The sequence below is a fragment of the Labrus bergylta genome, chromosome 13, assembly GCF_963930695.1.
Source record: "Labrus bergylta chromosome 13, fLabBer1.1, whole genome shotgun sequence".
NCBI lineage: Eukaryota > Metazoa > Chordata > Actinopteri > Labriformes > Labridae > Labrus > Labrus bergylta.
In genome coordinates, this window is record NC_089207.1 from 1,048,683 (window position 1) to 1,073,795 (window position 25,113).

Consider the following 25,113-nt stretch of genomic DNA (forward strand, 5'->3'; position numbering starts at 1 on the left):
TCTCTCTCTCTCTCTCTGTCTGTCTCTCTCTCTCTCTCTGTCTCTCTCTCTCTCTCTCTCTGTCTCTCTGTCTGTCTGTCTCTCTGTCTCTCTCTCTCTCTCTCTCTGCCTGTCTGTCTGTCTGTCTGTCTCTCTCTCTCTCTCTCTCTCTGTCTCTCTCTCTCTCTCTCTCTGTCTCTCTGTCTGTCTGTCTCTCTGTCTGTCTCTCTCTCTCTCTCTGCCTGTCTGTCTGTCTGTCTCTCTCTCTCTCTCTGTCTCTCTCTCTCTCTCTCTCTCTCTCTCTGTCTGTCTCTCTGTCTCTCTCTCTCTGTCTCTCTCTCTCTCTCTCTCTCTCTCTCTCTCTCTCTCTCTCTCTATCCGCCTACAGACAGTACATAATGATTAGTTAATTAACAAAATATACATTTTGAAAGAAATGTGCTGAAGGAGCCAAATAAACCCAGAGGGGCTTGTCCTAAAGAGAAACATGTAACACACAGACAAATTAAAGAAGAGGGGAAAAAGGAAAATAAGCTCTTATGGCAGAGAATGATTATGATGGCGCATTGGTTAATTGGCCAAGCAGGAAATAAATGGTTTGTTTTATAAATAGGTTGGGGCTGGTGCTGTTTCTAATATGTTTGGGTAAATTGTTCCAACAGTGAGGTCCTCTGAATCTGATAGAGAATTGAGAAAATGATGTCCTGAAAAATGCAGAATGAAGTAAGTTGGCTGACCTTGTGTTGTAATGATGGATTTGAGAATTTAATTGAAATATATCTTGAAAACAGATGGGGGGTAAGTTGTTGACTGATTGAAAAACAAAAATACATAACTGAAACTGGTTTAGGTGGAAGATAGGGAGAATTCTTAGGGACTGGAACAAAGGAGTAGAGCTGCTAAATCTGTTGGAGAAAGTGATCATTTTGATGAACCGTTTTTGCAGAGAAAAAATGCAGTTGAGGTTGCTTTTAAAGGTGCTAGCCCAAAAAATGTTACAGTATGAGATGTATGGATAGATCACAGTGTAAAATAAATTAAGAAGGATTTTTCTTGATAGCAGATGCATTATTCTTCTGATGAATTCCAAGAAATTTAGTAACGGTTACCCTTTCTACGATATTATTGGCAATATATACATTAGGAAAAGTAAATTTGGTCTGTAGGTTTCTGGGTATAAATAACATGTATGAGCTTTTTTTTGTATTGAGTGATAATTTGTTTGCCTTAAACCAGGTGTCAACTTTACTTAATTCATTGTTCATTTTGGACACCAATCTTTGCCCATCACTACCAGATAGAAATCAAATACAATTCAATTCAATTCAATTTATTTTGTATAGCGTCAACTCATAACAATTGTTATCTCAAGACACTTTACAGAAAGCAGGTAAAATACCTTACTCTTTGTCTGTTAACATTACAAAAGAGCAGGTAAAAAGACCTTACTTATTGCTATATTACAAAGACCCAATTTAAATACAATTTAATACAATATAATTGCTTTCTTACTGACAAGTAACTTTTGAACCATAACAGATCTGTACCACTTTTCCATGATGAGAAAGTTTCTGCATTAGAATATCATGGTTGACTGTATCAAATGCTTTTGATAAGTCAATGAACACACTGAGAGTGATTTCCTTAATGTGAAGAGATTTAGTAATGTTGTCAAAGAGTTGGGTCAGGGCCATGGAAGTTGAATGTTTTTCTCTGAATCCATACTGATGTGTATAAAGAATATTATTGTCATTAAAATATTTAAACAAGCGGATGTAGACTAGTTTTTCCAGAACTTTAGAAAAGCATGGAAGGATAGATATCGGTCTGTAATTGGAAAATAGGGATGGATCATCTGCTTTGACGAGTGGAATGACTTTAGCCCATTTTAATTGATCGGGAAATACACCAGTTTCAAGAGAAAGATTAAAAATATGAAGGATTGGTTTGGTTATGTATGGAATGCATTTTTTAAAGATTGAAGATTTCAGCTCATCATGACCTGGGTTAGGGTTAGGGTTGACATCCACAAGTTCAGACTCAGTGATGGGAGATAATACAAAGGAAGAGGAGGGTCTCTTAATACCAGAGATAGATAATGAAATCTGTGACATTTTGTCTGCAAGCGAAGGACCAATATTCACAAAACAATTATTAAATTCATTGGCTATTTCAAAAGAATCAGTCATAATTTTGTCATCACCTTTGAATTCGCTTTGAACATTAGCGTTGACAGTATTTTAATTAATAATTTCATTAATGATCTTCCATGTAGTTTTCATATCTTTCTGATAATCACAACATTTATTTTCGTAGAACTTATGTTTCGATGAACGCAGTAAGTGATTCAATTTATTTCTGGATGTTTTGTAGCATTTCAAAAACAGGGGTGAGGGATTAGTAAAGTAGTCCCGATACAGTTTATTCTTCTTTTGCAATAGAACGCTTTAAGCTGTTTGTTAACCAGGTTTTGCTTGGGTTGGTGGACTTTTTTCTTCTTTGAAATGGAAAAGTCTCATCAAAGATCTTAAAAGATATAGCATGGAAGATGTTATACCCAAGTTGAGTGTCATGTTCATCTTCAACCACAGACCAACTGACTGCAGACAGTCTGTCAATAAATTTATCAATATTTCTGTTACAAACATTTCTGAGAACCAACTCATTAACAAGAGTACCTTTGAGGGTTCAAAATAAAATACAGGAAGATGGTCAGATAAGTCACAGCAAAAGATACCAGGAGTCCCAGAGACACAAGTGGAATTTGTAAATATATTATCAATCAGAGTTTCATTATTAGCAGTAATTCTTGTTGCTTTGGTTATGAGAGGGACAAAAGACAAGGCATTACGATGGTCAATAAATTGTGATGATTGGCTATTTAGGAGGTTGATATTGAAATCACCCATAATATAGCATGTTTTTTTCTCGTTTGCAATCTTACCTAGAGCATGATAAAAACAATCAATGAAGCGATTTAAGTTGGAATTTGGTGGTCTATAAATGAAGCCAACAATAACCTTTTTTCTAGAGAAAGGCTCAACAAGCTCTCAGAAGAAGCCTCGGCTTCATCTTCAACCAAAGAAACAAGATCATTTCAGAGGGAAGACTGAATGTTCTCCTCAGCAAAGAGGGATACACCACCTCCACTTCGATTTAGTCTAAAATAAGGATAGTGATGATAACCATGCATAGAGAACATAAACACTTTCTGGCTGGTTAGCCAAGTTTCAGTCAAACCAATTACTGAAAAATCTATAGGGAGTACAGACTATCAAATTGTTTAGGTAGACTGCGAGTATTTAGGTGGAACAAGAAAAAACAATTATCATTAGTAAGATTTTTCTCCACGCAGAGAGACTTAAAGGTATCTTCTGAATAATAGGAACAGGGAATAGGGCCTTGCTTAAAATCAGAGCAGTTTAAATCAGGATCAGCATTCGAATATGGCAAGAAATACCGGTACCTGTTATCCTGAGAGAAACTGGTGCCTTTAAACTGGAGATTGCAGGAAGTAACCAAGTCCATTATTTAAACACAAAAGTAATTAAAAACACACTGAATAACCCCACAAAAAGAAACTTTTTCTCAGATGGGGCAAGGCGGGGAGGATGCACAACCAACTGGTCATATTTGAGGAATGCTATGTTTCCTTGCTTACATGCCTCTCTAAGTTGAGGGAGAAGATCCTTTCTTTTAAGACATACTTTTTCCGAGTAGTCCTCATTAATGTAGAGCTTGGTGCCCCTCAATTTTTTTGCCCTTTTATCTTTATCTTTGTACCTGAGGAGCTTAACCACCACCGTTCTAGGGCGCCCTTCAGCGTCAAACCTCCCAGACCTGTGGGCCCTCTCCAACTCGATGAGCGAGGGATCCATCTTTAGATCCTCTGATATGAGTTTTTTCACCTTGATCTCAGATTCATGCCAGGTTTCAGATTTGGAGTCTGGTATACCATCAACAGGAGGTTATTACGTTTGGATTGGTTTTCCAAATAATCCATCTTGTTCGTCAAGTCGGTTGGAGGAATGGATGTTAACAAGGTCATTGTTAACTGATTTGCAGCAATCCAGAGAGGTGCTGTATCCCACCTTTAAGTCTTCAATCTCTGCTTGTGAATATTCAAGGCTCTGAGTGATCTTGCCGACTTCACCACTCAAACTGTCAATTTGTTTATTGGTGGAATCCATGATCATCTGAACGAATGAGTTGAATGATTTTTCCTGTTGCTCTGATAGGTCTTTATAAAAAGTATTTTGATGATCAAGCAGCTCATGTAATACAGAAAGTGAAATAAATTCCTCCTCCACGTTGATCATTTTTGGAGGCATGATTTCAACACTTGGATTTAGAAAATGCAGACAGACCAAACAATAAGATGAGATAAGATACCTGCAAGGACTGGACTGGTAGCTTTAGAGCTGCTGAGTCCTGCTGTTCTTGCTGTGAGGCCTGGAAGATGCTTGAGTGGGGCACGGTACAGATTGCCTGATTGTAACAAACAGCAAAAGAAAACAAATACTTAAAGATACTAAACAGAACAGAGACAGTCTCAGACACTGGAGTCAATAAACCCAGTTAGGAACAATCTATTAAGAAACAATGAGTAGTACAGAAACAATAGATTGATACAGGAATTTTCTGATTGGTGGAAAATAAATCAACATGAATTTAATTCATATTTTAAGTAATTTATAAGTAAAAACAACAACAACTATTCATTTGTTGTACCTTGTTAAATGTTAGGACTCTCTGCTTTTTGATTGTGGAAATGAAAATAAACATCAGCTGCAGCTGTTTGCAGAAATCTACTTCCCATTCAAAATTACCTGTTATGTTTTTAGTCTGTTGAGCTTCTTTAGCCTTTTTTTCAAAGAATTCTATCTTCTCATTGAAGTTACCTGATAAGAGAAAAGAGTCACAACTTAACAACCAGCTTTATTCCTAGCCTCTCTTATATCGTGTCTCAGCTAACATTAAGAATGTGTGTTGTGGTGTTACCTTCTGGTTGCTCTGGATCTCCAACAGGTTCTGGAAGGAAAAATATTCTTTAGGTCAAAATAATTCATGACATGCAGTGAACTGAAATCAGATTAATCATGTTACTCCTTTCTGTACTGTTTATAAATAAAATCACAATCAAACTATGAGCTAAATAAAATATACACACAGGTAACAGACATGGATGTAAGCTCTAGAGGGCAAAGTAAGAAAGAATGGCTTTACATTTCTCAAAAGTTGTGGGTGTTTTATTTCTTGAATTGTTAAATTTATGTTTCAGTACTTTTAAAAAAAAAATCAATGTGCTGTGATTGTTCAGTCATTTGGATAAGGTTAGGGTTGTTTCATAAAAATAACAGCAGAAGGAAAGATGAAAACAATCAAGACATGTAAAGTTCTTCAATGATCAGAAATATTTCTTCTAAGAGCTTTAAAGAGAGAGAGAAAGATTTAAGCTTTAAAAACTGTTCAAACAAACACAATGGATCAGTAGCTCCTGATTAAAACCTGTGGATGGCCAAGTTATTGTAGAGGATGAGTTCCTTCATTTCCTAGCAGTTTAAATTAAAATGATGACCCAGGTTGAACTAGTTCTTGAAGCCTCAAACACATTTGACTCCCGAGTGGATCGAGACTTCCAAAAAGGTGTCGTTTGAACTTTGTCCTGAGACCAAGCGGCGGCCTTCAAAACCAAAAGGATGCGAACAATATCAAAAGTTGTCTAAAAGTTCTTCACGAGTGTGGAGAAGATACCCCCCGTTTCCTCTCCCACTACCTGGACGAGCTGCCGCCTGCGACGTTCAGCGACCTGGAAGTGTCTAACCTGCTGAGCAAAATCGAGCGTGTGCACAGTGAAGACACGCAGTGGAAGTTCAGGCTAAACTCGACGAGGACCTGTGTACTGCGACAGCAGAGTTGCGGCCGTGGCGGGCCGGTTGAAGCCGAGTGATGGCGGAGGACTGGCTGTATCGGGTAACGCTAGATCTGGCGGTGGAGGATGCTTCAGCTGCTGGAGAAACTGCGACAAACTCGTTGAAATGGAGTAAAGTTGTGAAACAGGGCCGAGGTCGGAGGAATAATGACGAGGGCCAGTCTGTCCTCGTAAAAAACAGCGTGCTGGAAAACCTGAACGGAGGATGCCAAAGCCTGTTGTTGGTACTGCTGCACAAGGGGATATAAAAGTGGTTCGTACAAAGATGGTAAGTGTAAGTGCTGTTACATAAACTTTAAGTTCATGAGTCATAAATGATTTCATATTGTCATAATTTAATGTATTTGATAAATGAATAAATAATAATTCATGGATGTTAAAATATTTATGTTTCTATGTGGAACTAAAGTTCCTTGTTTTTGGTTCCACTATGACGGAATTAAGGGACGGACATGTACGGTGAGCACACGTTATTTATGTAAACGAACATGAAGACTGTTACCACTGATGTCTGAAGTTCAAGCAGACTGTGAAAGACACTTTACAAGGACTTTAAAGGAGTCAAGAACCTCAAGTGGTCCAACAAGGATTTTGTTTTGTGTCAAATGTACTTTTGTTTGTGCAGATAGAGCAAAGATAGCTCCAGCAATAAAGGCTCGTTTCAAAGAACCACCCTGTGTCTGTTGTTGTGAAGAGAGCTACAGTAAGTGTTTTCACCACCAAATTCTCACCAGTAGATGCTGAGACACTGACTAAACATCTACCTGAACAACTCGGCTGTGATGTTAACCGTCAGCGTATTGTCACTGCAAGCAGCAGATATAGCTCGTTTAAAGTGTGTGCTGAGTGCAATGAATTTGCGGAGATGTACAACCCAGAACTCTGGCCCGAAGGCTCGGCTGTGAGGCGATATTATGAACTATGAACGGGGCCGAGGTCAGACCTGAACCACAGCCGCTGCAACCAGGACCACAGCCTCAACCACCAGGCTATCGGCGTTCCAGTGATACCCATTCTTTAAAAATGAACAACTTTGTACTTTAAAGGAAACAGGCCCTAAAATAAAAATAAAAGAGCAAAACATATTGTTTTATATTTTATATTAAATGATATGAAATGTTCTTCTTTCAGGACTCACGCTGTTAGCCAAGTTATAAGAGAAAGATATTATTTAGCTGAGTAAATCATGAAGGGGGGCAGTGCACATGGGTTGATTAGGACCCCTTTAAATGTTCCAGGTGTGTCACTGTTGGGTGATGCACCAGGAAGGGACACAGGTTTTTTTAGATTAATTAAATGAAGAAACAAGAGATCCTGACTGGACATTGAACTTATTGTGTGCGTAAGGCCTCACTGGAACGGTGCATCAGTGGCTGTTTGTTGAGTTCATGTGGTTTCTTTAGAATTGTAACTTAATTCGTTTTTTGGACAAATAGCCACCATAGCTAACCTAGCTGCTGTGTCACTTCCAGGACTTTGTTCTGCTGACAGAAGTGAGAGTGAAATACAACTATTTCATACATTTGATAAATGCTAATTGGCAATGTTTATAAACTGCATGTTGGAAAAGATAACCACATCACATGTGAATAAATGTGTTCATATGCACAATGAATGATGTATGAGTGAAAACTGGCTAACGGTCTTTCACTTTGCTAACATTGTCTCTTCAAATACAAAACTGTGTTAAAGGTAAACAATGGAGCATACCTGGAGAGTAGCTCACACTGAGTGGCTGATCAGACAGAAGCATTTCAGTAAGAGAGTCACTTGAACCAAGCTCTGCACACCAGAATATCCTCTTTGTTGTCAGGTGACCTGCAGATACAGACTATTTAACAGTTTTATATTCTAAATCAAACATTTATGAGTTTTAGATCTGTTAAAAAATAAGAAGGGAAGTCTCAGCCTGAAAACAAGGCAAGTTTATATATGTCGCACATTTCAACAACAAGGCGATTCAAAGTGCTTCAGACATCAAAAGCATCATGACAGAGGAAAGAAAGGAAACATTAAAATAGAACATTTAAAAATCACTGAAATTATTAAATCTGAAAAAATGTTCAAATAAAAATAATTCCAATGAAATTAACTGAAATAACAGGACACAATAGGTCATGGTGAATTTGAAGCTTGATCCAAAATCAGCTGGACTGGTTGAAGATCTGGAAGACGTTCTGAAGACGTTCAAGATTTTCTTTTATTACTTTATAAAGCATTACATGGCCTTGTACCAGACTACCTATCAGATATGATTTTAGTTTATGAAGCAGTACGACCCCTCAGATCCTCCACTTCCTCTCTCTTAGTTGTTCCACAGAGCAGGACAAAAAGCTTTCAGCTGTTACGCTCTGAGACTGTGGAACGACCTTCCTGAGGGTCTGAGAGGAGAATATTGAGATTTTTAAACGCAGTCTGAAAACTCATTTATTCAGTCCGACTTTTATATCGTGTTTTATATCAATTCAAATCTTAACATTACTGTATCGTCTTTTTTTATCCTACTACAATTTTAAATATTATTCTCCTATGTATTAATTTTAATATCTTATTGCTTTTATGTGTCGTATTTAATTTTTTAATTTTTATATTTTTTTAATTCTTATTGGTGTGCATTAGTCTCTCAGTGATTTTATAAACTACTTTTTTGTCAATAACTTTTCTGCACTCTTGTAAAGCACTTTGAACTGCAATTTAATTTGTCTGAAAGGATCTATATAAATAAAAAAGAAAAAAAGAAAAGATGTTCAACCAGTCCAGTTGATTTTGAATGTAGCTTCAAATGTACCATGACCTGGATGACTGAGAACCTACTCAGACAATGGGGAACATTATTGTCTTTCTTCACAAACTACCTTTCCTCTTTGAAAACGTATTGAGCGCTGAACTGTTCCACATCGCTTTCTGAATACCTGGACCTCATAAACATACATGTTACTTATCAGGTCGTTCTCTTTAGAATCTACATCCTGAGAAATGTTTTCGGTATCATTTTTTCTAATGAAAGTGTAATTTCTTTCTACTTTACCTTTTTGTCTCTTTTTGCAGAAGAAGATGATCAACCCGAGTACGATTAAACCAATTAAACCAACGACAGCCAGACTGACAGCCACAGCTACAGATGAATTATCTTCAGAAACACAAGAGTCAAAAGTTAGAGGGACGTAGATCACTCATCACCAAAACAACTTACTGTAGAACTGTAACAACAGGAGAATATAGAGTCTCTCTTTTACAACAACCAAAACATTGATTTATTTATTAACAACTTTGAATCCTTGAGTCAAAGGGATCTTAAGAGCTTCTGGGTCCTCTGCACCCTCAGCCTGGAATCTGTTACAGAATGACTTAAAGCTCAGGAGCTGGAGTCCTTAAATGTTTTTAAATCTAAAATGAAAGACATGGAAGCAGATTCTATAGGATGTCGATGTTTTAGCTCGGCTGTTTGAACGACTGATTCCCAGATATGACTCATAGATGGTTCTATTTTTAATCCAAAATGTTATGTTTTGTAAACTGTAATTTGTCTCTCTTTGTGTTTCCGTCTGTAACTTTGTGTTTTTGCTGCTGCCTGTCTCGGCTCGGTCTCAGTGAAAAAGAGGTTTTTAATCTCAATGGGACCAACCTGGTTAAATAAAGGTTCATTAAAATATATAAATATATATATTTTCCTTCAACTTCCTGTCAAACCGTGGTGAGAAATAGTGTAACTTGGCAACAAAGCTTCAAGTTTTCTAAAAGAACGTTCACTTCAAAATGACCAAATCAGAAACCTGAACGTCCAGTTATACATGAGATCATACCGTGATAACAATCCTTTGCTGTGAATGTCGCCGTCTCACTGCTCACAGGGTTGCTGACTGAACAGTTGTATTCTTCGTTATCTCGTTCGTCTCCCAGAGAAATATTAAACTTGTGTCCCGGTTGTGATTTTCCCCGTGCTCTCCACTCAAACTTCATCATGGACTCAGGTGGGGTGGGGTCTGCAGAGCACAGCAGCGTCGCCCGGACCTCAGAAACATCGGAGCCACCGTCTTTGTTTATCTCACAAGATATGGTCGGCATGGCAACCTTGTCTTGAAGAAACATGTAAAAAAGATGAAGAAATAAATGAATACATACTGAAATCATTGTAGTATGTTACGTATGTATCGGATGCTGATATGATATGAGCCCATCACATCACTATTGGTATCGACTAATTTTATCTCTGATATGAGCCAATTTAACGAGGTTTCTTCAATTTAAGTTTATTTATGTTTTACATAGTTTTTAATGATAATTGTTCATTTCTAAGTAAAAATTAGTGTTTAAAGGCTTTATATGTGATTTTTTGATCCAGCAGATGTCGCCCTTGAGCTCCAGCATGAAACCAAAACAACTGGTGCTGCATTGTTGTGTTAGCATGCTAATGCTAGCGATCTTTATTATGCTGGTATCTTCACACTGCATGTAAATTTACCTGAAATGAGCGTGATCTAGAAACACAGTTAAGCAGTGAGTACAGTATGTTATTCTTCTTTTCTCTAGTCCCTCAATTAAACAACTTTTATACACGAGGGGAGGAGTCAGCCGGCCGTCCCGGCGATGTAAACAAAGTGAAGATAGGACTCTGAAAACTCTGAAAACATCACAGACAGTGGGACTCGGGTGTTACACCCATTGTAGACAGTCATGACTCACAGAGTTATACATACAAAGACTTTAAGTAAACAACAGTGTTCATTTCAGTCTGTTTTTATAAACACTTAAAAATCTGTGAGTGAAACAGAGAAGTGAGCAACAGACAGCCCACCCAGACGGATTTTTCATCATTGCTGGGGATTTCAACCATACAAATCTCAAGACGGTTTTACCCCACTTCCACCAACACGTGACCTTTCCCACAAGAGAAGGTAACATACTGGACATGATTTACACATCAGTTAAAGGTGCTTACAAAGCTTCACCCCTCCCCCACATCGGCCACTCTGACCATATCAGTGTAATGCTAATGCCAGCGTACAGACCGAGGGTTAAAGTCACCAAACCAGTTCTGAAGCAGGTATGTGTGTGGCCAGAGGAGGCCTCTGCTGCACTGCAAGACTGCTTTGATACCACAGACTGGGAGATGTTTAAGCAGGCAGCCACCTCCAACAACCACACAGACATTGAGGAGTATTCTGACACTGTTACCTCCTACATTAGCAAATGCATTGCTGATGTCACCACCACCAGAACCATCACCACCCGGGCTAACCAGAAGCCATGGCTGACAGGAGAGGTACGCGGGCTACTGAGGGCCAGGAACACCGCCTTCAGAGCTGGGGACGCAGCCTGCCTGAGAACAGCGAGGGCCAACCTGTCCCGTGGCATCAGGGAAGCCAAACGCAGCTACACACTAAAAATAACCGGACACTTAAAGGACAGCAGAGACGCGCAGAGCCTGTGGCGTGGTATCCAGACCATCACAGACTACAAACCCAAGCCACAGACCTGTGACAGCAACACCTCTCTGCTGAACGCCCTCAACAGCTTCTTTGCCAGGTTTGAAGCACACAACAGCACGCCCCCACAGAAGACCACCCCCCCTCCCCACGACCAGACCCTGTGCCTGACTGCAGCCAGCGTGAAGAGAACCTTCTCCAAGATCAACACCCGCAAGGCTGCAGGTCCGCAAGGCTGCAGTTTCAACGCTTCTCTGAGTCAGGCTGTTGTTCCGTCGTGCTTCAAAGCCACCACCATCATACCCGTTCCAAAGAAGCCCTCACCATCCACTTTCAATGACTATCGACCTGTTGCACTGACCCCCATCGTCATGAAGTGCTTTGAAAGGTTAGTCATGGCCCACATCAAATCCACCCTCCCCACCACCCTGGACCCCTACCAGTTTGCATACCGAGGTAACAGATCCACCGAGAATGCCATCTGTTCTGCTCTTCACCCAGCCCTCACCCACCTGGACACCAAAAACTCATACGTCAGAATGCTGTTCATAGACTTCAGTTCAGCATTCAACACCATCATCCCTCAGCAGCTGATCGGCAAACTGGACCAGCTGGAGCTCAGCACTTCCCTGTGCAACTGGCTGCTGGACTTCCTCAGCGAGAGGCCTCAGACAGTGCGGGTCGGCGGCAGCACATCAAAAACCACCGTCATGAGCACTGGGGCCCCCCAGGGTTGTGTGCTCAGCTCCCTGCTCTTCACGCTGCTGACCCACGACTGCGCTCCATCCTTCAGCAGCAACCACATTGGTTGGTCTCATCTCCAACAACGATGAGACGCACTACAGGATGGAGGTCAGCCAACTGGCCACGTGGTGCAGAGACAACAACCTCTTACTGAAGGTCGACAAGACTAAGGAGGTTGTTGTCGCCTTCCGGAGAGTCCCCACTCCTAAACCCCCACTGACCATTGACGGTGCTGCTGTGGAGAGAGTGAGCAGCACCAAGTTCCTGGGGGTTCACATCAGTGAGGATCTCTCCTGGACAACCAACACCACATCACTGGCCAAGAAGTCCCAGCAGCACCTCTACTTCCTCTGCAAGCTGAAGAGAGCACGAGCCCCCTCATCCATCATGTGCTCCTTCTACAGAGGCACCATCGAGAGCATCCTGACCAGCTGCATCACTGTGTGAGCTGCACTGCTGCCAACCGCAAGACCCTGCAGCGCACAGTGAAGGCTGCTGAACGGATTATCGGTGTCCCACTCCCCTCTCTTCTGGACCTCTATGGTACCCGCCTCACCCGCAAAGCAACCAGCATTGTGTGTGACCCCACCCACCCCTCACACAGCCTCTTCAGCCTCCTGCCATCGGGGAGACGGTACCGCAGCCTGCGGGCCGGCTCCACCAGACTGGGAAACAGCTTCTTCCACCAAGCTGTCAGGAAGCTTAACTCTCTCCCCTCTCTTCCTTCCCTCCCCTCTGCCCCCACGAACACTGGACGTTGAACCCCCTCCCGTTTACCACCAAGAACTGTGGACTAATAACTCTGAAGCTAACTGTTCAAAAGTACAATCAGTTTACTGCACATTGCACATATTGCACAAGTTTACTTTTTCTTTCAATTTTATTTTATTTTATTTACCATTTTGTACCTTTTACACAATTTATTACTGTAAATATTATTTATGTTATTTTACCTTATTGTGGTTGTATTGCACCGCGGGACAGAGACAAACGCAATTTCGATTCCACCGTATGTCTGGCATATTTTGAAATTGACAATAAAGTTGACTTTGACTCTAAAAACGTCACAGACAGTGGGACTCGGGTGTTACACCCATTGCAGACAGTCATGACTCACAGAGTTATTTTCAGATACTTGATTTCTGCATTTAAGTGTGAAAAATCACATAGAAAGACTTTAAGTTTACTGTTGTTATTCTGGCCAATAAATTATTTCGATATATCGGCCCCAAAAATCCCATATGGGTCGGGTCCTGGTTTGTATAAAAAGAAACATAAAATCTGTGCAAACAAGTGAATAATATGATAACATAATGTCGGGTATAAAGGGCATACACTGCTTATCAGAACGGGTTTGAGGTCAAACATCAGTGTGTCTGATGAATAAAGTATTGTTACAGTATGATTAACATCGACTCCTTTAGAGGACACACAAACACACACACACACACACACACACACACTGTGTTCACTATGTTCTGTGACATAAGAGAGCGAAAGTAACTTCTTCTTTGACACTGAATATAAACCGTCTTCAGATACTTGAACAATTAGTTTTTTATCAAGGGCACACCTCTCAGCTGATACCAAGGCCATCGTAAAAAAGTAGATCCAGGACTATAAAACCCATTTGATAGCACACATATATAAAAAGATAATATTTGATCTCCCCTCTACAGTGCCCTTCAGTTCCTTTTAGAGTCCTGTTACAGTTACTTGCCCACGGTAACTTAAAGTGAGAAAAGGATTGTTCTGACCGCCTGAAGTGTAGAATGTGATAGAATAATGATGATGATATAAGTTTGTTTCTGATTACAACAAGTCCTAAACACTTGTATGATTTACATCACCAAAGAAAAATGCAATTCAGACGCTTAAAATCCTCAAAAATACAAATGTGATGAAATGAGCGACTTGAAATATGAAAGTTGCCAAAAGTACACAGTCTATAAAGATGTCCCCACAACAGCCATAAAACCTGTGGTGAAAGGTTTTATAACAGGTCTGAAGTTGATCATTGGTAATATTCTACATAAAGCAGATTTTACAGCCCAACAGTGTGACTCACTGAATCTGTATCAGCCTTGCACATCCATTCAGTTCAGCTTCTGAGGGCTTAAAGCCACAAAGTTTAAAACTGATTTCTGGAAAAATAACTCATCTTCTGATGTTTCAGCTTTTCTTCACAGCTTCAGCAGTTTCTTTAGATTTCTCTGTTGTGTGCCCGATTCTACAATTCATTCACAAGATGCTTCTGTTCAAAGCGACGTACATTAAGGAGTTTTTTTCCAGCTAGCTAGAACTCTGTTTCTGAGCCAATGCCGTGTCCACTACAGAATCTGTTTTTAAAGCAGGGCTGTCTCAGGGACACACCGTTTGTTTTGTTGGCCTTGTCCTCCACTTACAGATATTTCTTTAGATTCTCTGAATCTTTTTATAAGATGTAAAGTTTGCAGACAATGAACGCCCCACATTCATTTCAATTGTAAGTAAAAAAAACAACAACAAGATTCTAATTGTTTCACCTCAGCACAGACTTTCACAGACGCCCTTCACATCTTTTTTTTAAACCATCATGTTACTAACCTGTAGCCAGTTCACCTTCTAAACTTTGACATGTTCCATCAGCTTCTGTGCTACTGCACCAACTTTCTTTTTAAACATTTTGGAATCAAATTCAATTCAAAATCAAAAAAAGTTGAACATTTTCGTGAAAACTTTCGGCCTCAAAAAGTTGAAAATTTTGGTGAAAATTAAAGAATGTCATTTCACAGTTTCAACATTTAGCAGGTTGTCTTTGTGCTATTTTCAATTCCATACGGGGTTTCAATGTTTCAAATCATCCCTTTCTGTTTCTATTTACATTTTACTCTGAGGTTTTACTTTTAACCCTCTTCCAGCTGTAGGATGGATTGATTATAATCTGTGTGTTCAATGTTAAATTTACCTATGACCTCCAGTTTGAATTCTGACAGATGTAACATGTTGTTGATGTCGACTTCCACTTCATAGAGTCCTCTGTCTTCAAACTTGAGGCCTCTGATTTCGAGCTCTGCTGTGGCCCAGTCGAGAGTGATCCTGTTTTTGTACGCTCCGTACACCTTCTGCTCTCTGCTGTCAAACTCCACCACTTTGTTTCCGTTATGTTTCCACAGAATTGAATTTGGTTGTCCAGAAAAGGTCGGCTTCAAGCTCTCCCCCGTCCCCTTGAGAACATATTTTGTAGGCGGTTCAGCACCTAGAACTGATCATAGAGAGGTATGAGAATATGAAGCATGTGTCTTTGTAAGGGTTCTGCATATTTAAAACAACTCTAATGAAACGTGTTTATAGAATTTAGAGACCGTTAATCCTGTTTTGTACTAGAGCATTATTATCTGTTATTAATATATTGTACTCATAATAAATGTGGATGGAGAAAAAACAGCAAGTTACTAAAAACACTTTTGTACGACGGAGGATTACGGCCATGTTAAAAAAAATAAAAAATAAATTTCGAGATTAATCTCGTAAATTAACGAGTTCGAGACCAGCCTGCGCGAAAATTATGAAAATAGAACTCTTAAAGTATTTAAAGAATAAAAGAATAAAGTTGTACATTTAAGAGAATAAAGTCATAAATTTACGAGTTTAATCTTGAAATAAAAAAATTAAAAAATGTAACAAGGCCGTAATCCTCCGTCGTACAAAAGTGTTTTTAGTAACTTGCTGTTTTTTCTCCATCCACATTTATTACGAGTACAATATATTAATAACAGATAAATTTATGAGTTTAATCTCGAAATTAAAATAATAATAATTTTTTAACATGGCCCTAATCCATGACCGTCGTACTTTTGGATTTAAGGCTAGAACTTCATTTTTTTATCCAAATAAAAAAAATGGAGAAAAGGACTTTAAGGTAAGCTGCTCATGCGGTCTGGAATCTCCTGCAGGATGATCTGTGTCTGCCTCTTTTTTTAAGATTTATTTTTGGGCTTTTTGTGCCTTTAATGAAGAAACAGGACAGTGGATAGAGTTGGAAATCAGGGAGAGAGAGAGAGTGGGGAATGACATGCGGGATTTAAACCTGGGCCGCCCGCTTGGAAGACAATAGCCTCTATACATGGGGCGCGCGCACTAACCACTGCACCACCAGCGCCCCTCTTTAAATCTTTTTTTAAAGTAGTTTGAAGGTGTTGGAGGAAGATGCTTCAGGTTGTAGATGCTTTGAATAATTAACTTTTCTTCTCTGTGACTCAGGATGTTGATCTGTGTTTGTGATTACTCTGTGTGTTTATCTCTGTAATGTGTTTATTGTACTGCTTTACTCTTGTAAATAAGACTTTTAATCTCAATGCAGGACTAAGTCACTTTTAGTCTAGGTCATTTAAACAACTTCCTATGGCGACACAGCAGCATTTGACAGACTTCATCAGTTATTGGATCACCATGGAGACAGATCAGCTGTTTAACATCTTATTCACTTAAAACACAAGCAGTTGTACCTGAACACCTCCCTGACTAACAACAAATTCTCCTTCAACTTATGTTTCCAGAATCCTTGTTCCAGTGTCTTAATTGTGAGATAGTCCGGCTTTTATTTGTGTTACATGAATTGAATATTTTCTAAGTCGGAGAACAAAACCATGCATCAAGATCTATCTGTCAAAACTTTCAGTATGATTCCGCTCAGTAAAAATATGTCAAACTTCTGCCTGAACAATGACCAGAGAACACGTCTCTGCCATTGTCCCAGGATTAACACTTCATGATGATACATGCTGAGTAAAGAGTGGTGAAGATGTGTGTTTAGTTTGTTCATGTGTAACAAGTGTAAAGTCGATGTTAAACATTTGAATACAAAGTTAAAACAAATAAAAGTAAACATGAAATAGACTAATATCATCAGGTGTATTTCTTAGTCTGTTATTAACAAACGTATCAAAGTAATGCTGTGTTTCTATAAAGTCTATTACTTCATAATAAACATGTGAATTATGCATTTTTAAAAGCAAAAATACTGCACAGGTCAAAACTTATGTACATGTCTGATAAGGAAACAGTTTTTAGCTGCAGTGAACTATTGAACCCTCTTTGTATTAATGATTACTGAACATGTCTGGTCCTGCTCGTGGTGAGGTCTGCAGCTCTGTAGGTTCATTAAGTCTCAAGATAAAAACAGCAGAATGTTAAAGAAGAAAAACTCACCGAGGCAGGAGGTAAATAAGAACGAGGCCAGGAAATAAAAGCAACCCATTGCAGAGCAGCAGAATAATCACAGGTATGCTCCGCAGCCGCCGTCGTACCTTCAGTGTACCTGTACTTTCACTTTGTCGTCGCGGGTGCAGGAACAGAAAAAACACTTTTACTCTCTGATTTAACTCCAACAACTCGTGGGTTGTTATTTCTCCTTCCAACAAGTCAGAACAGGATCAAGTCAACACTCAGTCGGGCTCAGGTAACACAAAGGGGCGCGGCTGTAGGACGCAGACAAACAGGCAAGGTTCTAAACGACAGTGTCTCGTCCAGGTGTTAACACCTGAGCTTCCGGTCTCCGACCTTCACAATAAGGTAGAAGCTCGACCATTGTGTAGTCACGACGCCTACATGCGAGGCTACACGGCTTAAGTTAGGCTACTTTTTCAAACTTCAAATATCTCTTAATATGTGGACGGAACAATGTTAACTATTGGTTTTATATGCAGACACACTGTTTGTTCATCTGCTCTCAGGTGCCCACCTGAAAAGGTGTGTTTCCCAGCTTCGGTGTACAGATGTTATCAATAGAAGACAGTCCGTTTTAACTAAAAACAAAAATTAAATAGGTTTTGTCTTATTTATTTATTTTATTTTTTTCACTCACCTGCTCTTTGTATTTAGCCTCTGTGCTTTTAGTTTGAAATCAAACAGGAAACTGGGCTTTGACAGTTTTGTCACGATGCCAAATCTTTTTTTGAAGGTTGTGCGGGCTGTTAAAGAAACAGGAGCAGTATGCTTTCGTTGTGTCTCTCATTTACAAACAATTTATATTTGAATGTATTTTTAATTTCTTTAGGTTTGTAAGGTTTGTGTCTTAAACATGTTTACAGAATGTAGATAGTATTGTATGGAAGCGATTAGTGATCAGAATTCAAATGATAAAGCTAATTTGAAAATTAAAATCCATCAACAGAAATGTTTTTTTAATTTTCAGAATATGGGAGTATTATTTGACTCAAAAATAAAATTATGACTAATTTATCTGAATAGAATTTTAGTTTTCAACTTCAAAAATGCACATTTTTTTAAATTGAAAAAGCAAATGTAATTTTCGAAATTTTGATTTAGTCAAAGAATGTGCATTTTTATTTAAATGATTACATGTTATCATTTGAATTCTGATCACTATTCACTTCCATAGTATTCATCTTATGATCGTCTCACTTTATGTCTTTATCACCACTTGATGGCAGTGTTGATAAAAAAAGGCCTACAGAGTGATTTATACTACACACAGTCTATATTCATTTCATGAGTATTGCTCCATTCTGTTTTTGCATTCTGTTCATTGTGAAATCAACAATGTATTTATGTTGTATATTTTTGTACATTTTAGGTATATTTACATCTATTATGTATTTATTTTTTAAGGTTAAGAAATCTTGTGATTGTTTCTGATTAATATTTGATTTAAGTTATATATCACTTAACAAAGTCAGTATAGGAGCCTATTCACACATAGTTGGAATTGCCCAACATTAAGATTGATATGTACTAAGTATACACTGTAAAACATCACAGCCCAATTTAGTTATCTCCACTAACTTATTTTCTTTAACTCAAATAACCGACCCAAGTTTTAGATTTTTAACTTACATTTATGAGTTTTCAAAAGTGAAACTTGCAGAAATCAATGTGATGATATTGTGCTCAATAGGGGAGAGGTGTCACCTGCTGGTCATTTTAGAGAATTACATCATGTAGTAATGAGCAGTGTGCATCAGTCGATGACAGATGAGCCATCAGTGTGCAGAGTAATCACTTCAGAAGTTGGTTGTGCGTGAATGAAAAGAGTGAGTACTTACCTGAAGTCTTATATGTGACATTGTGTGTTCTTTAATGTTGAGGCAAAGTTGTTAACTCCTGCGGAGCCAGAGTTTAGAGCTTAGATGTTCGGCGTATTCTGGATATGCTAATTAGCTGACGTCACGGCCCGACATGCTTACTAACTGTGTTGCTCTCTGCACGAGGAGGAAAGTTTGATGTCCGTGCTTCACAATAAAAGCATCGTAGTATTTTTATAGGGAAATGATTGTATGACTGTTAAGCCTACGATAGCCTTTCTGTGCTTAATACTTTAGGTTAAAGAGACATGTAGCTTACCTTTATTTATTTACATATTATAACCTATTACATTACTGTGTAGTGTTTTGTATGTTATTATAGAGGTAAGATGAAGCATTCAGATGTGTTCCTTAAGTATATATTCTGCTATTCTTTTTCTTATAGAAAACCACAACAAGACCCAATACTCTGTCATATTGAATGGCCACTGAGATGCCTGTATTTTGTTTCACTATGAGGAAGAAGTAAACAGCCATTCAACCAAATCTGCCCTCTTGTTATTCATATTCTGGAATAAGGCCTGAAGTGGTGTTCTGGCCGACACACCTGAGTGAATCCAGTGGAAAGCAACAGACTAGTGTCCCAACTGAGTTTAGTTTTATTATCTTCATTACAGCCAGGACTTTGACAGAATCACTGTTCTTTAAACCATGGTAAGAAATAGGCAAAAGTACACATTGTATAGTGTATATCTGCTCTTCATTCGAATTTCAACCTAAATTTGGACAACAATAGAGGACTCTTTCCTGCGGCGGAGGAAGTCCGTGCGCCTGATAACATAGCTTGAACGGAGGCGGAGTAATTCAACGGTCCTGTGAAGCAGCCGTAAGGAGAGAGAACGTCTTCGGTGAACCGACAGCATTCGGACTTGGATGTAAGTTTAATATATTATCATTATTAATAAGTCATTTTATTGTTTTTGTTGTTGTTATCAGTTGTAGGATCAATTAATTTGTTGTAGGTAGTTAATGTCCGGAAAGGCAAAATGCAACGTCGTGTTATTAGCTAATGCTCCTTCCTTCGTGGCAGAGTGCTAGCTTATTTGCCGTGCTGCTTAAACTCAAGTTTCATGGCCAACTCGCTACAAGGTGGATATGAACGGGGAATCATATTAAACTTCATAATTTTTATTGACCAGTGAGTAAAAACTAATGTATTTTAATTTTAAATAATGACTTGAAAGTTGTATTTTCCCCTTTGTGCTGCGCGCGCATGAGTGGTAAACAGTTGATGAGGTGGAAATGTAAGTTTTGTGCATTTTCTTTCAGTGGACAACAAAGACTATTACAGCATTATAAAGATTTATAAAATTTAATTTCAACCCCTGCATATAGCTTTATGCTGCTCTTTTAGGTCACCTTTTTTCTCTTTTATCCATATGTTTCAGCTAAATTCAGAGTTCAGGAGGATTGTCACCACAGACCTGATGGAGTCTTTCTTTGGTGGACTAGATGCCTTGTTACCAAACCTTATAGAGTTGTACCAGTCAGGTGTCACATCCAACAAGAGGTTAATCCTGAGAAGAATTCTGCAGTGTCTTGGGAAAGAGGTAAGCACTGTGTAGAGATAAACATTAAAGTCCCCATGAAATCAAAAATACATTTTCCCGGTTTTAATCCGGCGTTCTTGTGTTAAATGTTCATTTATTTGCCAAATATATTTCAATAAAGCATTATCTGAGTATTTTGCATCTAAATAATCAAAAAAGTTCTACGATTCACTCAACTGTTAATACGATTCCCAATACTGGGTTCACGATACGATTGTTTCACAATTTATTTTACAGTGTTTCCCCTAGGTTTAGAGCTCTGAGGAGGGAGGAGGGGGGTGTCAGTTGGATAACACCACAGACACAGGAATCATGGTGTTCATGTGTTTCTTTTAATGACAGCAGTCAATATAACAACTGAACAATTATTTGAACTTGTAACGGTCTGTCCAGCTTAGTTTTTGTTACTGCAACTTCCGTTTCTGAGTGCACCTGAATGTATCTCTCGTTGTCTGAGCACCCCTGAATGCAGCATGGTCTCAACGCATCCCCTGAGTAACGGCAGAGAGAGAGACATGCCCAGAAAAGTCCAAAGTCAACGAAGCAGACGACTGTTTTTTCTGATGGTTCTTACAGACTTTTTATTATTGTGTGCGTGTGTGATCTTTACATGCCTACTGATGACTCATCCTTCAGTCTGAAATGACTTTTTTCTTTAAATTGTTTTGAAATTACTGGAAAAATTATCACACAGCTAAAATAAGACCTGGTTTGAGAGCTCATGAAAAGAGGATTTTTGAGGGACATGGTTTTTCACTGGACAGTGACACCAAACATAATGTAATGCAGTGGATGATATTTCAGTATGTATTTGTACTTTCAAGTAAAGGTTTAAAAAAAATGTTCAACCGCTGGTAATATTGACCTGATTTCCCCCCCCACCTTTGTAGGATTCAAACCAAAACAGACTTACAGATGCCCTACTTGGCCTTCCATGCTTCTTTGCAGAGGATTTCTCAAACATGATCCGGGTTATGTGTGATGTAAGTTGTTTTAAGAAAACGACTTCATGGTCATAACATAACATTTTTAAAACTTTATTTGAAGGGATACTTCACCGGTTGAAACATGAATCTGTATTGACATTGGGTCATATACGTAGAAATGTGAAATACATTTTGAAGTTGATGCCTTCTTGACTGAGAAAAGGCAGAAAGTGTCTTTTTGGCTCATGTGGATGAAAGACAACAACTCCCAGACTCAGCACTGCAGCCCACTCCCACTAATCTGGAGAACACTGCCTACCAAGCGAGCTACTACCAGACTGAGGCGAAATTCAATTCACACACATTCTAGTGAGTATTTCCGGGCAGAAAACCGCTGGCTGTACGCTCAGAAGTGTCTGCATGAAGCGCTTGTGCACCAAGAAGAAAAGTGCTGCACGTCCATACGCTCAAGTTGAAATTCTTTCAACTTTTCAGAAAGGCGCTGTTGACGTCACAGGCACTGTATTAAAAATGTATGATATTCCCCGTATTATAGCGACCCACAGATCATATCTTGTACTCACATCCTTTTTGCTCCATCTGCTGGGGTAAAAAAAGTAATAGTGCTGTGTTGGAGACAGAAGATAAAATTAGGAGCCTTCTTTCAGAGAAAATGAAATTAGATCACCGTCAGATTGAAATTGAACGTGCTCATCGTTCAGGTAAACCTGCTCCAATGGGCAACAAACCCCGTCCAATTACAGTGAAGCTTCTAAGGCATAAGGACAAGCTCTCCATTCTGGCTAAAGCAAAAACCCTGAAGGGGTCGAACGTCTATATAAATGAGGACTTCTCTGACACAGTTCGGCAGAAGCGGAGAGAACTTTTGCCAGAGATGAAAGCTGCACGAGAGAGAGGTGATATAGCTTACCTACAATATGACAAGCTCATCGTGCACCCACCTTCACATAAGCCAAGAAGAAATGAGGTAATGACATAAGGAATCCATGTTGCTGTACTATGTTTACTCCTTTCATAATATGACTAAACAAGATCAGTGTTCGCAGTGTCAAAAAAGTATCTACACCAGTATCTAAAAAGCCATCTGGCATATGGGCATCTTGGATTTGTAAAGAATGTGTAAGTCTATTTCCTTTCTCTATACTTGATGATGAATTTGCCTCCTACCTGATGGACAGTCATGACTCAAAACACTTAGACATAGACAATATGCTGTTTAACCCATTTGAATTAAATCATGAAAAAGGAAATGTTCATGATTCAAATTTTGATCCTGATATTAATTTCTTCTCAACAAACTCTAATCTAGGCCCTTGTCACTACTATAGAGAAAGCCAGTTTAATGCCTATGTAGGAGCCATGTTTATGACGTGCAAACACAAATTGTTCCAGCAGGTGTCGCCTTTAGGTTAAGGTGAAACTCTATATAGGTAGGAACTATCACTGGGGTGTCAGGTGTTGCTAGACAGGGAGCAATTACACTTTTTTGACCGCTGTACGCCACGCTGAGGTAACAGGAGTGAATGTAAATGGACATGTCTGGATTGTTGTTTGAACAGTTCACATGTGACAGTAATCAAGACAATGATGGAATGAGAAATAAATATTCCTAAACAAAGAAGATATTGGACTGCCTTTTTTGTTAATTCTTACGCTCAGGAGCGAAGCAGCAAGCACGTCAATTAATAGACTAGATTAGCCCGTCTATGTAGCCCCTCAGTGGCTTTAAGTTTTAGGCTATAGCCTATATCAAGTCACTTTCAACAAAATCAAATATTTTTTCACTATTGCATTTCAATACCTGCAGCCTTCCAAAAAACTATGACCAGCTTTTGCATTATCTATCACTCTTAGAACATGACTTCTCAGTAGTTGCTTTAACAGAAACGTGGCTTACTGAAGAAACTAAGGATTTATATGAACTGTCTATGTATAACTCTATTCATTTTGTTAGGGAACATAAAATCGGAGGTGGCGTTTCAGTTTATGTCCATAAAAAACAGTTTTAAGAATAGATCTGATATTTCCCTCAAATCTCATCAAACTGATACAGAATCAGTGTTTACTGAAATCTCCTGTTACGATTCTGGGAAAAATGTGATTGTAGGCTGTATTTACAGACCACCAGACACAGACATAAATAGTTTTAATGATAGCTTGAACACTACACTGGAACTAATAAATAACCTGCTACATCCTTGGGGACTTTAATATCAACCTTTTTATGGGGGAGACTCACTGTCTGACTGAAGATTTCCTGAATAATTTATATGCTAATTATTTTTATCCAACCATTAGTAAACCAACCAGGGTAACAAATAAAACGGCAACTTTGATTGATAATATACTGACAAATTCTATGCAGAATATGTCAGTTCCAGGAATATTATATTCAGATATTTCAGATCATTTTCCAGTCTTCCAACTTACAATGATGGATGGAGCTAAGACCAAAAATGAAGTTGTCACAGGAACTTATAGGAAATTCAATGAGAGTAACATGCGCAAATTTCAAGATATGTTGGAAAAGGTATCTTTTGAAAATGTTTTTAAGGAGAGTGATGCTAATTTGGCTTACAATATATTTATGAACTCATTTAATTCAGTATTCTATGAAAGTTTTCCTTTAGTAACTTGCTCGAAAAGGTTGGATAAAGATAATAATTATAATGCTTGGTTTACTGCTGGCTTGAAAAAATTATTTAAAAAAAACCCAACTCTATAAACTATATATTTTATGTCCTACACCCCTAAATCAAGCAAATTATGAATTGTATAAGAATAAATATAATCATCTTCTTAGAGTAGCCAAAAAAAGATTTTTCAGTCAGCAGTTAAAGAATTCTGCAAGGAACATCAAAGCTACATGGAAAATTATAAATCAGCTACTCCAAAAGAAAAAACCATCAACAATTTTTCCGCTTAGTTTTTCCGATGAGAAAACATCCATCACAAGTCGTTTCGATGTTGCTTGCAAATTCAGTGAGTTTTTTGTGAATGTGGGAACTTCCATCTCTAAGCAGTTTGGCAACACAAATGAAAGTTCAACCGATTATATCAGAGGTAGCTTTCCATCATTCTGCTCGTTTGAACCTCTTAACTGTAATGAGATAAATGACATTATTATAGAGCTAAAACAATCTGCCCCGGGTCATGACGGCATTAGTGCAACCCTTGTTAAAGAGGTAAAAAGATCAATATTGAAACCGCTGTTGCATGTTTTTACGATGTCCATGGAAACTGGTACTGCTCCTTCTGATCTTAAACTGGCAAAGGTTATTCCACTTTTTAAATCGGGTGATCCAGGACATTTTACAAACTACCGTCCCGTCTCAGTTCTTCCATGTTTTTCCAAACTCTTAGAAAAAACTAGTATATAAACGCATCCTCAAACATTTGAACATGCATTGTATACTGTATGAACACCAGTATGGATTCTGAAAAAATCAC

General features: G+C 38.7%; 1 protein-coding gene and 1 long non-coding RNA gene across 27 annotated transcripts in view; one reads left to right on the plus strand and one right to left on the minus strand.

The window, feature by feature from the left end:
• The window catches only part of LOC110005107 (protein starmaker), a 150,870-nt gene that overhangs the window by 107,087 nt on the left and 18,670 nt on the right, over nucleotides 1–25,113 (minus strand). For 9 of the 26 annotated variants that reach the window (XM_065962356.1, XM_065962357.1, XM_065962349.1 and 6 more), the window contains 4 exons: nucleotides 7,622–7,729; nucleotides 4,981–5,010; nucleotides 4,809–4,880; nucleotides 4,372–4,467 (listed from right to left, as the gene is read on the minus strand). The exons of 2 other annotated variants lie outside the window; for them this stretch is intronic. In XM_065962356.1, the coding sequence (XP_065818428.1) occupies nucleotides 4,372–4,467; nucleotides 4,809–4,880; nucleotides 4,981–5,010; nucleotides 7,622–7,729 (306 nt within the window). Of the gene's footprint in view, nucleotides 1–4,371; nucleotides 4,468–4,808; nucleotides 4,881–4,980; nucleotides 5,011–7,621; nucleotides 7,730–8,939; nucleotides 9,042–9,714; nucleotides 9,988–15,028; nucleotides 15,326–17,271; nucleotides 17,503–25,113 lie in introns of those variants that run through there. 15 more of the 26 variants (XM_065962348.1, XM_065962346.1, XM_065962345.1 and 12 more) reach the window with 7 other exon arrangements.
• LOC110005962 (uncharacterized) lies at nucleotides 17,185–22,334 on the plus strand. The gene is made up of 4 exons (XR_002279205.3): nucleotides 17,185–17,344; nucleotides 19,552–20,041; nucleotides 20,555–20,716; nucleotides 21,607–22,334. It is a non-coding gene; the product is annotated as an uncharacterized lncRNA (long non-coding RNA).